A 13,973-nucleotide genomic window follows, 5' to 3' on the forward strand; every position below is an offset into this window, starting at 1 on the left:
TTGTTCGTTTAATTTCAAATCCATTGTGTTGGGGTATAGAGCCAAAAATATTAGAATTGTGTCGATTTCCAAATATTTATGAACCTAACTGTATTGTATATCACAGCAAAGCAAAATATCATGTCCTATTTTTCCAATATCGTATTATAAAATTAAACGCATATTAAAATGAAAATTTTTGACGACCCCCCCCATAATGAACACAGAAAAGGAATATGATGTAAAATATTTTATTTTTGTAAATGTTTCTAAATCTTGATTCCACAAACTCCAAAACCCACACGTTGTATACTTCCAAAAAAAAGCTCTGTTTTAAACATCGGATACTACTATACAGGACAAAGAAAAAGACAAATACTGTTAAATGTCTGGATATTGTACAAGAAGGGGGAGAAAAAAAATATCCAAGAACAAAATTTTATTACATCCAGTCATTGAGAAATTATGTACAATTGATTTATCCGAAAAATTGAAAAAATACATCATGCCATGTATATTACAAGCTCAGGACCGCGTAAGAATACCAACAACTGCAGTCCGCGTGAAAAAACTTCATCTCAAACCGGTCTGCAAATGGCTACCACCGGGTTTGAATTATTTAGCTAATCGGAGTTTGTGACATCATACCGTGATTCTGACGTTTTCCACAAACCAAAAATAAATCCTCTTTTATCGGTTAAATGTAAACAAGAAAGAAGCGTACGTTACATTTCATGAAGCATGGAGTTTTCTGAACGTGAAAGGCATGGAACTTCATCTAGGCTGCAGAGAGTTAAGTAGAGCATTATTAAACGCATTAAGGGTGGGAATTCACAGTGCACACTAATCTGATGAACAGAGTTAAGAGATTAATCGCCTCGGCATGATTGGTGCTCGTTCTCGATTGCGAAAATATATATAAAAATGGCAAAAAAAGGAAAGGTAAGGAAAGAGTTCTTCAAGTGGTCAGATCATTTTAGACAATATTGATTCTACATTCTAAATACAACAAAAATACTCTGAATTCTTTCATTTTTACAGATTCTGTACATCTTTATACAATACATAAACTCTCAAAATGATATCTCCACATCCTTCTTAAATATATAGATTTTTTTCGTCATATTTTTTTTTAATTTTCTGCCGTTTTGTTGAAAACAAACAAAAGGTCACCCAGACAGCTATGATAAAGTTAAGGTAACATTTGGTCGAGTATTTAAAAATGTTTCATTATAGACGGATATTTACACATCATATAAAGTAACATGTTCTGTTCAATCGGCAGGCTTTCCCAGCAGCTCGACTCTGCTTTTCCGCATCTTTAAAAATAGCTTCAATCCATAATAAATACAAAAGCTGTCTCTTATTTTACAGAAATCAAAGCAAAGGAGAAACGAAACAAATAAACTGACTCATGGAATCAAGTATTTAAACGGTATCTTTCTGTTTTAGTGCAAGTTAATAATTCCCTTAGCTTAATCCCTAAGGAAGTCTTCTCAGTACATTCCTTGTTCAGTGGTGTCTACATTTCTGTAACTACATGTGTATGTATATATATATATTTGTGTATATATTTCTTTATCCAGAGGACCTGCCTCTATATATGTAAATAAGGCTGTGGCCAGCACTTTCAAGCCTAAGCCCACCTGAAAATCCTGTTTAGCACTCGCTCACCATCTCATCTTTCATCCAGAAAAAACACATTTACATTGTCTTTGCAATTCAGAGTTACCAGTGTGCAGCCTATTCATTTAATTTAGGTGAAGGTGCTCGATCATAAACTATATGACAACTCTTTACCAACTGAACCAAAAACAGACCCCCTGGAGTCAAAATCCATACCTTTAGACCCCCTTTACAGTTCTGCGGTCTATGTCGTACATTTCTTGGGTCTAAGAAAGGAATGCATATGATGGATTCTGTCTTGACGGAGAACTCTTTCAATTCATCCACTTCCTGCAGTTAACGGCACCGCAGTGACAGGGGATTTTATGCTGATCGTCCTCCAGATCAAACTTGTAGTCGTAACACAACTGGAAGAGAGAGAGAAAGAGAGAAAAAGAGAGGGAAAAAAGGTGACCGGAATGTTAAGCGTCAATCTAGTCAGCATGAAGGCTACATTTTAGTATATTGTTTTAAGAGCAAATGCCTCTCAGACTGGCAGAATGAACTGGTTTTACCTCTTTATCTTTATTTCTATAATGTGAATGTAATGTGTATTTGTATAGCACATTTATTGTGTATGGCCATACACCCAAAGCACTTCACAATCATGAGGGTGGTCTCTCCACACCACCACCAGTGTGCAGCATCCACTTGGATGATGCGACGGCAGCCACAGGACAACGGTGCCAGTGCGCTCACCACAGACCAACAATAGGTGGAGTGGAGAGACAGTGATAGAGCCAATTCGGTGGATGGGGATGACTGGGAGGCTATGATGAGTAAGGGCCGATGGAGGAAATTTGGCCAGGGCATCAGGGTTACACCCCTACTCTTTACAAGAAGTGTCATGGGTCCAGAGTCAGGACCTCGGTTTAACGTCTCATCTGAAAGACTGCACTCACTGACAGTATAGTGTCCCCTTCACTATACTGGGGCATTAGGACTTACACAGACTGCAGGTTGAGTGCCCCCTGCTGGCCATACTAACACCACTTCCAACAGCAGCCTAGTTTTTCCATGTGGTCTTCCATCCAGGTACTGATCAGGCTCAGCCCTGCTTAGCTTCAGTGAGTAACTGGTCTCTGGCTACAGGGTGAAATGGATATGACCATAGCGCTTTTTACAATATCAATCATGTCAAAGCAGCTTCACACAGTTGAAAATAAGGATTAAAAAGACATTATTTCTGATTGTGGAATTTTTCAGAATTAGCATGAGATTGAGACTCATTCAGTTCACCTAATTGCTTAGTATGAATGCCAATGACTAGTTTTCCATCCTAATGTGCAAAGAATCTTTTCAAAGACTGAAAAAATATCAATAAAATCCCAAATATGAAGTAAATTAGTTTCCATCAAGTTGTTGGAGCAGCTGACTGTAGTACTGGTACAACAGTAAACAAGGCAAGTTTAATGGAGTCACATGGGTGTAATGTCGAAGCTTCAAAATGTTTCAAAACCCATCTCAGTGACACCTAGTGGTCATTTTTATGTATTGCTTTGGAACAGCTTCAGCAAAGAAACAGTTCAGTAAATTGAGGTGTCAAACCCCACATTGTAGAGTTGAGGATTCAAATGATTTAGTGGAGCGGTGAGAGTTCCTGACTAGCATGCAGATATAATGGGTTTGAACCCAGGGTTATAGACATTTTTAAATGTTCTGTTCTTGTAATGTGTTTTGCTTTAACATTGGTCTGACATCCGAATGAACACTTTGTGAATAAATATGTCTTGTTTTGGTCATAAAAAAAAGTAACATTAATAAAATACATCGTCACAATTTCTGTGTCTGGATTTGCACTCGGGACATTTGCAGCACAGTTACGTTGTGCACACGCATGGTCCACTAGGCTACACGAGAGCTGGGTGTTTCGGATCATGCTTCGGTGCGGTGTTTCGAAACACTTGCGCTTTGGGATCTCGACACGGTGTCGAAACGTCAGTTTTGCGTCAGCCATCCTTAGTGATACGAGGTGTTTTGGAACATTCCAAATGGGATTCCGTATGGAAGCAAAAACTGTTTATTTCTGACTATACTGCTGTGGAGAGATTTCATTTTAGTTTATTAAGATCAGCTGACTGCAATAAACAAAAACATGTGAAGCCAGTGTATGAAGTGAATACAGTTTAATTATTGCTATTACTGAGTCAAAAGTGAATCAAGTGTTCTAACAGTGTTCCACAAGCCCTGCCGCCTTAGCAAACTAAACCAAATGAACCAAATGAGTAAATACAGTGAACAGTGGCACTGGTGTATTGTTACAACTAATATTTAATATAACTAGTAAAACTATATTTACCAGTATATTTTTTTTATTTTGTGAACTAAGGGATTTTTTTTTTTGAGAAATTTGGCATTTCCATCACTCGTTTCCGATGCAATAATTAACAACTGCCATTAACACAGGGCTATGGAGTTAACATCAAAAGGTTATAGACACAAAGCTTATGTCAAAGAACAATGTATTGAAGAGTAGCTCTTTTTACAATACACACCTCTTCGCCTCTTTGGATTCTGCGGTTGGAACTGATAATGATTTTGTGACCCCTCTCCAAAGCCACAACCTCAGTAATGCAGTTGGGTGCACAGGAGTGGTTGATATACCTGATGAATAGAAGGCAAGTTAGAAATCCAAAACTGATCAAGTCAAATATGCTACACAAGTGAGATTCACGTGAAAATCGCTTAAAATGTGATCCAATTCAAATCAGTTGGGATGTTTAACGAATCCCGGTACAAGTTTTGAGCAGCAAACAAGTTGTAGCAGATATTTAAAAGCGTCAATAACTGTGGATTTTCATATTGAGGAAGCATCATCCCCATCCTCATTCAAACTAGATGAATGCCGGCCAGTCGAAGGCAAATATCTTGGTCCTTACTTGGTGATTTCCAATAATCAAATTCATTTGAATAAACTATTAAAATTACCATATTTAATCCATAACCTACAAACAAAAAAAATATTAGTTAATGGTTACATTAAAAAAACAACAACATGCAAATAAAAATCCTTCAGCCTTTGATTTATTATTTAGTTTTTTCTTATTGGATTGCGACCTCTGGGGTGATTACGTTATATTAAAGACACAGCAACAGCGTCAGATGCAGCAGATTGATTTTATGGCACCATGTTAAATTTTCTGACACCTTTAAGGCACTCACATAAATTAAATATATACACAGGCCATGACTGAACATGGAGGATGAGCTCCAAGTGGTCTCCAAAATTATACCAAGAATGGAGCAACATGCAAGATTTGTATATTTATAACCTCCTCAGAGGAAAGTGGGGGTCATGAATCACAGTCATTCTTATTTTGGGGGGTTTGTGGGCTGAAAAGTTTGGGAACCCCTGGTATATAGTATAGTATCTAGAGCAAACAGTAATGGCATGTTAAGAAAATCAAGTAAATTTTCCACCTTGCAGGTCCCCCTGTAATAGTAGCATCAATCACATGCTCACTATCGATGCGAAACATGTAAACTCCACGATTCTGCAAAAATAAAAAGCAATAACATCAGTTTACTTTTGCACAAAACAAAAACCTGTTCAGAAAGATGTTTCGATTTACATTTGATTCTAATGCATACCTGTGCCTCATACATCTTCTCTTTCCTGTTTGCCACCTCACTGCGAATGATGGTACCAATGTATTCAATAACCATAGTGTATTTTTCAATGTCTCTCGCAGCATACAACCCTAAACCCTAAAGTAAAATAATGCAGAAACGCGAATTATTACATGTTTGACCAATTTATAACAATTAAGACAGAAAATGGTAAAGGATTAAGATAAAGGTTATGTCCGTAACAGAAAACTAGATTATTTCTGCTTACTGTATTTAAAATATTAATGTCTAATAACATCAATAACATCAAAATAAAATAACAAAACGTTTTACATTATTAATTTATTTAAGAGTAAAAATGACAACTGCTAACAGCTCAATAAGAAAACAAAAAAAAGTCAATTAATAATATTACACTCAACATGAACATGAAACCAAATACTATTTTAGCAGTTGGATTAATGGCATAACTGGGTTTAAAAAAAAGCCTTCATGCAGAACCCTTAATCAATTCGTCTGAGCTTTCTAGTCCAATTGAGAGGACATGTAAATGGAGCCAGGAATTAAAAATAAACGAAACTGGAAAGTACTATGCATGTGCAATGATGCAGAAAGAGCGGAATGACATATGACACATGCTATCATATTTTTCTCAAATTCTCCTTCTTCCAGTCGTCTAAGTACAACGTCCAATCAGTCCTGACTCTTATACTCTTATACACAGACAGCTTGATTTGGCCACAGGACTGAATCATTGTACTGCTTGCTAAATATCCACCTTTTTTCCACACACATGACTACCGTGTTTTAAATTATGGGTTTCATTTCTGGTTAGGGGATTTTCATGCAAAAGAACTCACATAATTCATATTAAATTATAAGGTTGAGCTACAAATAATCCTTATATACAGTTAAAGCCAGAATTATTAGCTCTCCTGAGTTATTAGGTCCCCTGTATATTTTTCCTCCATCTCTGTATAACAGAAGGTAGATTCTCTAGGCATAGGTTAATAAGGATAATTACTGTAGGCAAATCATTGTATAACCACACCACCTAGTTTCTCCGTAATTTTAATATATTTTTTTGTGTTTTTTTGCAATAAAAATTTGGGGACAATTTTGTGATTAAGATATCATATATCATTTTTTATATTTTATTTTTATTTACGATATTAGGTAGCCTACTTTATTTTGATCTCTTGTCAAGACAAGATCTAAAACAGATCTAAAAGGGTAGGGATTAAATCAAAGGAAGGTTGTATAACTCTTATTTTTATCCATGATCTTACTTTCTCCTTCTCATATTTAACTCCCTGGAGCATCTGAAATCATGTACCTCACTCAGGACATGCGCTAGGGCATGTCAATGGGAGGGAAGTGTTTTTTTTCGTCAACGGCAGGGAAAGAGTTAAGCTAAATCATTTATCGATTTGACATCGAAAGCAAAAATAATGTCCCTCAATTCGGTCACGAACCAATTTCCACCATTGTAAGCTGCTTGCCTTTCTGTCTGTTCCATTGATTCGTTTGTTAGATGTTTGCTCCCACTTTCTTTTGCAGTCTGAAGTGCGTCAAATGCACAAAACGCCCAATTCACGTGTTATTCACACAATTTGCGCCACAGGATGTCTAATCGCATCTTTGCATTGACTTTACATGTAAATCACTCGCGCTTCATCCACATCTACTTACTGCATAGGCTGCAAAACTATTTTCCCCCACTTCCATGTCGTGTTACACTCAAATACATCACGTGCACTACGTTTGCAACGTCTATAAGTAAAGCAATTAATTGCACACTGAAATAAATGAAATTTTAATATGGTTTGGAATTGTATGTTTAATGAGATTATTTAATTTGATGATTGTTGTGTTTAATTAGAAATTTTAGACTTTTTGTTGTTTTTGCGTTGGATTCAGCGATCACAAAATCACAAAAACTAGGGGGTCTGTATAACGATGTTTTATTTGGGTTGTTGACCTTGAAATCATTTTTTTTAATATTTAAAACAGCATTTATTCTAGCCAAAACAAAACAATTAAGGTTTTCTTCAGAAGAAAAAAAATTATAGGAAATACTGTGAAAAAGTCTTTGCTGTTAAACATTATTTGGGAAATATTTGAAAAAGAAAAAAAATTCACATGAGAGCTAATCATTTTGACTTCAACTGTATATAGAATCTCTATCAATGTTGCTAATGACGGAACTGAACGTTGGTTTTTGGGAAATGCAACCAAGAATGATTGGACTCTGATTGAAAGGATTGAATGTAGTCATTAAGCAATGAAAAATTGTCACCCAGGCACAGTAGTTTATGCTTCCAGATATATAGACTATATACTGTTGAAATAGTAAGAACAGTAACATACTATAAACAAAGTCACTTCTTAGCTACGAAACTATAATTTTCACTAACAACCTGAAATTTAAGCATGATCTCTCTACCTGTATGCGTGAACGAGCCAGGTAGACGTTGGACTTCCACTCAGCATTCATGCGGCGGTACTGAGCAGACTTGGAATGGACAAAATGCTTGCTGTATGGAGGGACACCGATCTCAGCTGGGATCCCAGGGGTCTGCAGGGCCTTCGACGTGCTAGTCAGGGTATGAGGTCTACATGAGAAAAACAAGCAAACATGCCTCATTATGAGGAGAACACATAATTCTTCAAATCAGAGAAGACAAACAGTTAAAGTGTCCAGTTCCATTAATGCATTCAAATGACAAATTCTGTCCTATTCATATAATGAATGCTACAATGCTACAACAAAACAACTGAATACTTATTTGAGCAGTTAATGAGATAATAGAGACTAACACTGCTGATGTAATCTAAATAGACGACACGCAAACATACAACATGAACATGTAGATTGATCCACAAACAGATGAGTTTGGTTTACAAGGAGGTTCTTTTAAATAAATCATAGTCATTCATTTAAATGACCTAATTACTTCTTGACTACATTGAAATCTCTGTCAACGACAAACTCAAAATGAACCAATTTCCATCATTTGGATGCTCAATGACCGATTGTGTGTAATGGTAACTCACAGGAAAATCATCCTTGCAGTGTAAACCGGGACATAAATTGATGTAGACTCACAGAACACAGGGATAGCTGGAAATCCAGTACAAACACGGACGAAAAAAAGTTTAAGTTATACAGAATACCTTAACACAAACCTCTTGATGTGTGTGCAAGCTTTGGGTTCAGAGCGGGCACATCCAGAGGGGTTGATGGCCAAGGGGAGCTGCATCAGTGGGTTTCGTCCATAACGAAACGTGTACTGCTCGCATACCTCCACTCCAGGAAGCTGAAGGCAAAGATTATTGTTACAACAGGAATGCTAATAAAGAAATAAAGATTTGAAATGTCACAGGCAACTGATTTTTATTTATTTATTTATCTATTTTTTTTAATCAGTCCATGGAATTTAAAGCCTTTTAATTACAACATACTTGTTTATAAACAAGAGGAGGCCATACTGAAAATTATGATTGTTATTATCATGCCAACAAAAGATGAGATGCAGACATTCATTTAACAGAGAAATGCAAACAAACATTTCAGAAATCTAATTTGCCGTGTGTTTCTGCTTGATTTTTTCCACACAACACACATCTGAAACCATGTATTGAATACAACATTGAGAGAATGTTTCATCTTAATAAGTGAATGAGAGTTATTAAATATTTGACATTTCACTTACAGATTCCACAATCCTAGTAACTGCAGATACAGTCAGGCCAAATAGGTCCTCTCCCTTCAGGTAAACAGGGAAGAGCCTCAGAAATCCGGTCTCATTTCTTCTCTCCGCCACAGGCTCCAGAACTTTATCCCACACACCTGCACCACAACATGAGCAAAATCTCATAGTTACTCCTGGTGAATATTAGGTTCCTTGTCAATTTCACCTTTGGCTTGATTAGGGTCTGAAATACACTTAATATTGAGTAATATCAACCTGGACTATGAAATGATTTTTCATAATGAATGAATTCTGCAACATCACCGTAGGCTGTTTTTATAATGAATGAATGTTTTCAGTGATTAATTACTCACCCTCAGGTTTTTCAAATCATATCTTAGTTCATCTTCGGAAAACAAATCAAAATATTTTGTATTAAATCTGAGAGATCTCTGACCCTCCATAGACAGCAATGTTTCAGAGACATTGAAAGTACAGAAAAAGAAAGGACTTTGTTTGCAAACATCAAGGTGTGCATTGATGATGGACAATACAATGTTACAATGTAGATGGCGGAGTCTAATGTTAAACACGTTGTGTTGCCTGTAGTAAACCTGACGCAGTAGAGAAGATGCTGGCGAATACTGTAATACTGTTTTAATTTTCTTTTTGGTGAACAAGTGTTTTTCGGAGCTCTGTATCAACGAAATCATAAGGTATTGATAGTTTGTGGTTCCTTTTCTGAACAGTGAACATCTCAGGACCATCATTGTCTATGGAAAATGAGGAAGCTCTTTCATATCAAATATCTTAACTTGTGTTCAAAAGATGAACAAAGGTCTCGTGGAATTGGAAGAACAACATGAAGGTGAGTAATTAAGAACAGAATTTCCATTTTAGGGGAAACTAAATCTTGAATGGTTAGATTCCTGTTTATTCCCTTATTATGTGTTTTTGAAAATGACCTTCCATGCAGTGTGCAACACAGCTCTAAGTAAATGAAAACATCCAGCTGAGGGTAAATCTGAAAATGCACCATGTTTAAAAATATCGATTTTGTAATAAAAGGTTCAACTCGTTTAAATGATTTGTCGTTCGTCTGAATCATTGGCTGTTCGAATTGACATCGACACGAAACATTATCAAATATGAACTGTCGGATCCGGTAAAACGTGAACGTGCCTTAGCAGAGTGCAAGGGATCATGGCATTGATCATGACGCAAAGATTACTATCACTGATAGACTGCAGCAGTGGGAATAAAGGGTTAAAGTTCATTTCGACAACAACCTAGTGTTGTGTTTGTTCCTGTCATTTTTCTGATGAATGATACAATAACCTACCCTGCAGCGCAGGATTCGCCGGCCGTCAGTTACTAAAGGAAGGATCAGCAAAGACTACGAATATGTGGGACTTTGTCAGTAACTGTTACACAGTTTGTATGGACCAGTTTTTTCTTCCTCCAGATACTGTAAGTGTTTCTCCTTCCTACACAACGTGAAGTGTAATTAAAATGGTTGCCTCGTTTTCTGTAGTTTGCACAATATGTATTTAATTATGTGTTGTATATTGTAATGGCTTTGCCCGGTTTGTAATCCTGTATCTGTAATAGATCAGTGCTTGTAATGTATCTCCCAGGTTAAATCTGTATGGGGCTAGTCGCATATCGCGTCCAAAAATACGTTGAAAACATGCCGCGTACCTCTTCCTTTACTGATTTAAATGCTTTCATGACTGCGATCTCCTGCTGTTTGCTGCTATGGCCACCATCAGCTGTTTCTCACACGCGTTGCGTGTTCAATTTTCAAAATAGATAAATTTTTGCCACTGTGTGGATTAATACCGAATGCGTGTCATTGTTATTACTTGGGGTTGGTTAAGAATAGAGGAATATGCTGTTTTTTAACTGCATTGCTTTAATGCATTCCTGCATTGGGCTCACGCATATACTCTGAACGCTACTTCATAACTGTTTCTCTCTGTCTCGCGCTGAACCAGCTGAATCAGTGCAGATTAGCACCGTGCTAAGAAAAGGTTTGGAAACAAATCATTTGCTGAACAAATAATATGGGAGTCGTTGGGATAATTAGGTAAAAATAAATGCATGTTATAAGACAATGAAAGTGTTTTTGGACCTTGCATGCACATCAGACTGTTGTTGACCACCAAAACCAAAATATGACCTTTTATAATGCATAACAGGGGCTCTTTAATACATGTGACTGTATTGGTGACTACTTTTGATTATGCTACTGCTTACCTTTCGGTGAGGATCCAGTCAGAATCAAGTCATCGTATCCCTGCTCCACCACACGGATGATAAACTCAGGGCTCCCATCGTTCTCATTGATGGAACACACGTAATGGCAGCGACGGTTGCCATGGCGCATGCTCCAGTAGATCCGACTAGCCTCATAGCCCACAGGAAAGATGGCAGTCATTGAGTGGAAAGCTAGCATCTGCTGAGGTAGTAGCTGACCGACTGCATGTAACACCAAGCTGCCTACGCGGAAGGTGTGTTCTCTCTCCCCTCTCTGGATGATGCTGGCAATCTGCCGTGACTCGTCTCTTTGCACGTAAACCCTTCGAAACACAGCAAAGCAGCGGAGTTCATGCTCAGTCCCTAGCAGCCCACTTCCTATCAAGTTGGTTCCTCTGGGTCTGTGCAGATGGCACAGCATGGTCTTGTCTTTGAAGAATGTGCACTGTGCTTTAAGGGCACACGTAAAATGGTATGCGTTAGTGCAACGCAAGCGGTGGCATCCACTTGTTGCGCCAGTCTGCTGACAGTATGCACAGCGCACCGATAAGCCTCTTCTCAGGGCCAGCTCTACATTAATGAGAGCTCCAGCCTGGGTCTCGTATACTTCAGTAGACCAAAGGGCACAGTTGAGGTGCACCCACAAGTCCAGATCAAGATTTAGCAATCGGGCAGGTCCATCGGTGAGCCCGTCACCTTCTTCGTGACAGAAGCAGCAGCGGCGCAAGTCTTTAGGCATGGGTTCAGGTCTAAGAGAGGTCCCCAGCTTTTTTAGAAGTGCATCAATTTCTTCCTCCACAGGCAGGTGGTAGTTACCCTTAGGTACAACGATTTGAACACTCCACCTTCTCCAACGTAGAGCCTTCCAACGCTTCCCTGATAAATACCGAGGTTCATCCCCACTATTGTGTACCGCTCGTGGCCTAGGCTTGAGCTTGACTGTGACCTTTAGTGTATCAGGTTTACAATCTCCTCTCAGCATCTCGGAAGTGATCGAAGGGAAGGATATTATCGGCGTTGGGGGTGGAGACTGCTTAGGCTGTAGCTGGGCCAGACAGTGGACGTCAAGATCAGATATATTGTTACTGTATTGATGAAGCACCTTTGCGGGATTCTGCTTGTCCTCAGAGTCAGATGGAGGTGGAAAGTTTGGCTGTGAGAGCAGAATAAGAAAACACTTTACCTCTGAACTAAACTGTCTTATAATTCCACCAGCAGCACTTCAGTTACATGTGTAAAACATACTGACGAAACCATTTATTGTATTTTACAGATGGTCATCATTACAAGAAACAAATAGGGGTGCTCTGATCAGGATTTTTGCAGCCGATATTAGTACTAATAGTACCAAGTAGTACTAATAGTACTAAGTACTAATTCCATCTCATGGTGATCGGCCAATATCGAGTACCGATTAAGAAAAAGTTTGGAGCGCATATTTGATGCATAAGTAGTTAAAATGCACACATATAAATTTTAGGGTGCTTTCACATCTGTGGTTCGGTTCATTTGGTCCAGACCAAGGGCAACACATGAAACATTGTAGCATTTTTCTGCCATTTTTGGGTCGTTTTCACCACACACGGTTTGCTTTGGTCCAAACCAGTTGAAAAGAACCAAAATGCAGTCATGTGACAAAATCCACATCACTCATTGGCCAGATGTTATTGAACGTATTTCCTAAACTGCTTTTCAATTGGTCAGAATTAACGTGTGGGAAATGCCAATGGAACTCCTGCAAGTAAAGAAACTGGCATTTTTTGAAAATGTCATTTTTTTTACTATGGTGGGACGGTTGTGCTGGCTGATTGTATCCCTGGTCATAGTATACTATACAGTTTGTATACATCACTTTAGACAAACTATACATTTCGAGAATTAGGTGGCTGGAAAACAATGTTTTAATTAATTGCAAACGGCGAAGACGCATTGAAAGTCAGGAGGAGGCGTGACTTAATTTAGCTAAACTGCGACATGGTCATCTTCCAGAAATATTACCAACGATCTATCAGGTAATGTTTCTCTCTCTCTCTCTCTCTCTCTCAAATTGTTGGTTAGGTGCTGTCAACAAACACCCCATAAGATGGGACAGTGCATCGGACTAGTCCAAAAAGGCACAGTACTTTTAGCAGTCGGGTCTGTTTTAGTTTGGATCATGATCTCACCACAAACGAACCGCTCCAGGGTTCGTTTGAAAGCGTACTGAGACCACCTCTTCAAGGAGGTCTCGGTAGGCTGTTTTGGTCTACTTTTGGTGCGCACTCGAGTGCAATTGCTACATTCACACCTGCCCAAACGAACAGCACAAAGAGGGAAAACAAGCTCTAGTGGGATTCAAACAAACTACAGTAAATATGGTAGGTGTAAAAAAAAAAACCTAATACTTCTCTTCTCAAAGGAAATCGGCCTATAAACTACTATTTATTGCAATAAGTATATTACAAGAAATTATATTATTAAATATTCATGTTAAAAAAATTATTTTTATTTATTCAGTCATTTTCTTTTCGGCTTAGTCCTTTTATTAATCTGGGGTCGCCACAGTGGAATGAACCACCAACTTATCTAGCACATGTTGTAGGCAGCGGAAGCCCTATTCAGCCATAACCCAATACTGGGATATAATTTTTATTTAATTTACCTTTATAAATTTTATTTATCTAATAATTCCAGCCATCTTTTAGTGAACTTGCAATATTGTCAAAAACACAGAACTTTCAGTTGTCATAATGTAAAAAGACCATTCAAATATTTTGTTCGTATATCTCTCAATGAGAAAGAGGGAGGGATTTGCACTCGCGACAT

At 38.0% G+C, this 13,973-nt stretch overlaps 1 protein-coding gene across 8 annotated transcripts in view; it reads right to left on the reverse strand.

Annotated features, from left to right (window-relative positions):
• Positions 1-214: 214 nt before the first annotated feature.
• kmt2ca (lysine (K)-specific methyltransferase 2Ca) overlaps positions 215-13,973 on the reverse strand; it is a 207,892-nt gene continuing 194,133 nt past the window's right edge. For 6 of the 8 annotated variants that reach the window (XM_056450456.1, XM_056450455.1, XM_056450453.1 and 3 more), the window contains 8 exons: positions 11,169-12,321; positions 8,931-9,067; positions 8,392-8,534; positions 7,661-7,829; positions 5,236-5,352; positions 5,065-5,138; positions 4,140-4,248; positions 215-2,012 (listed from right to left, as the gene is read on the reverse strand). In XM_056450456.1, coding sequence (XP_056306431.1) covers positions 1,920-2,012; positions 4,140-4,248; positions 5,065-5,138; positions 5,236-5,352; positions 7,661-7,829; positions 8,392-8,534; positions 8,931-9,067; positions 11,169-12,321 — 1,995 coding nt within the window. In that variant the 3' untranslated portion in view covers positions 215-1,919. The remainder of the gene's footprint in view (positions 2,013-4,139; positions 4,249-5,064; positions 5,139-5,235; positions 5,353-7,660; positions 7,830-8,391; positions 8,535-8,930; positions 9,068-11,168; positions 12,322-13,973) is intronic. The other 2 variants (XM_056450458.1, XM_056450454.1) reach the window with 1 other exon arrangement.

The sequence above is a fragment of the Danio aesculapii genome, chromosome 24 (genome assembly GCF_903798145.1).
Source record: "Danio aesculapii chromosome 24, fDanAes4.1, whole genome shotgun sequence".
Taxonomy (NCBI): Eukaryota; Metazoa; Chordata; class Actinopteri; order Cypriniformes; family Danionidae; genus Danio; species Danio aesculapii.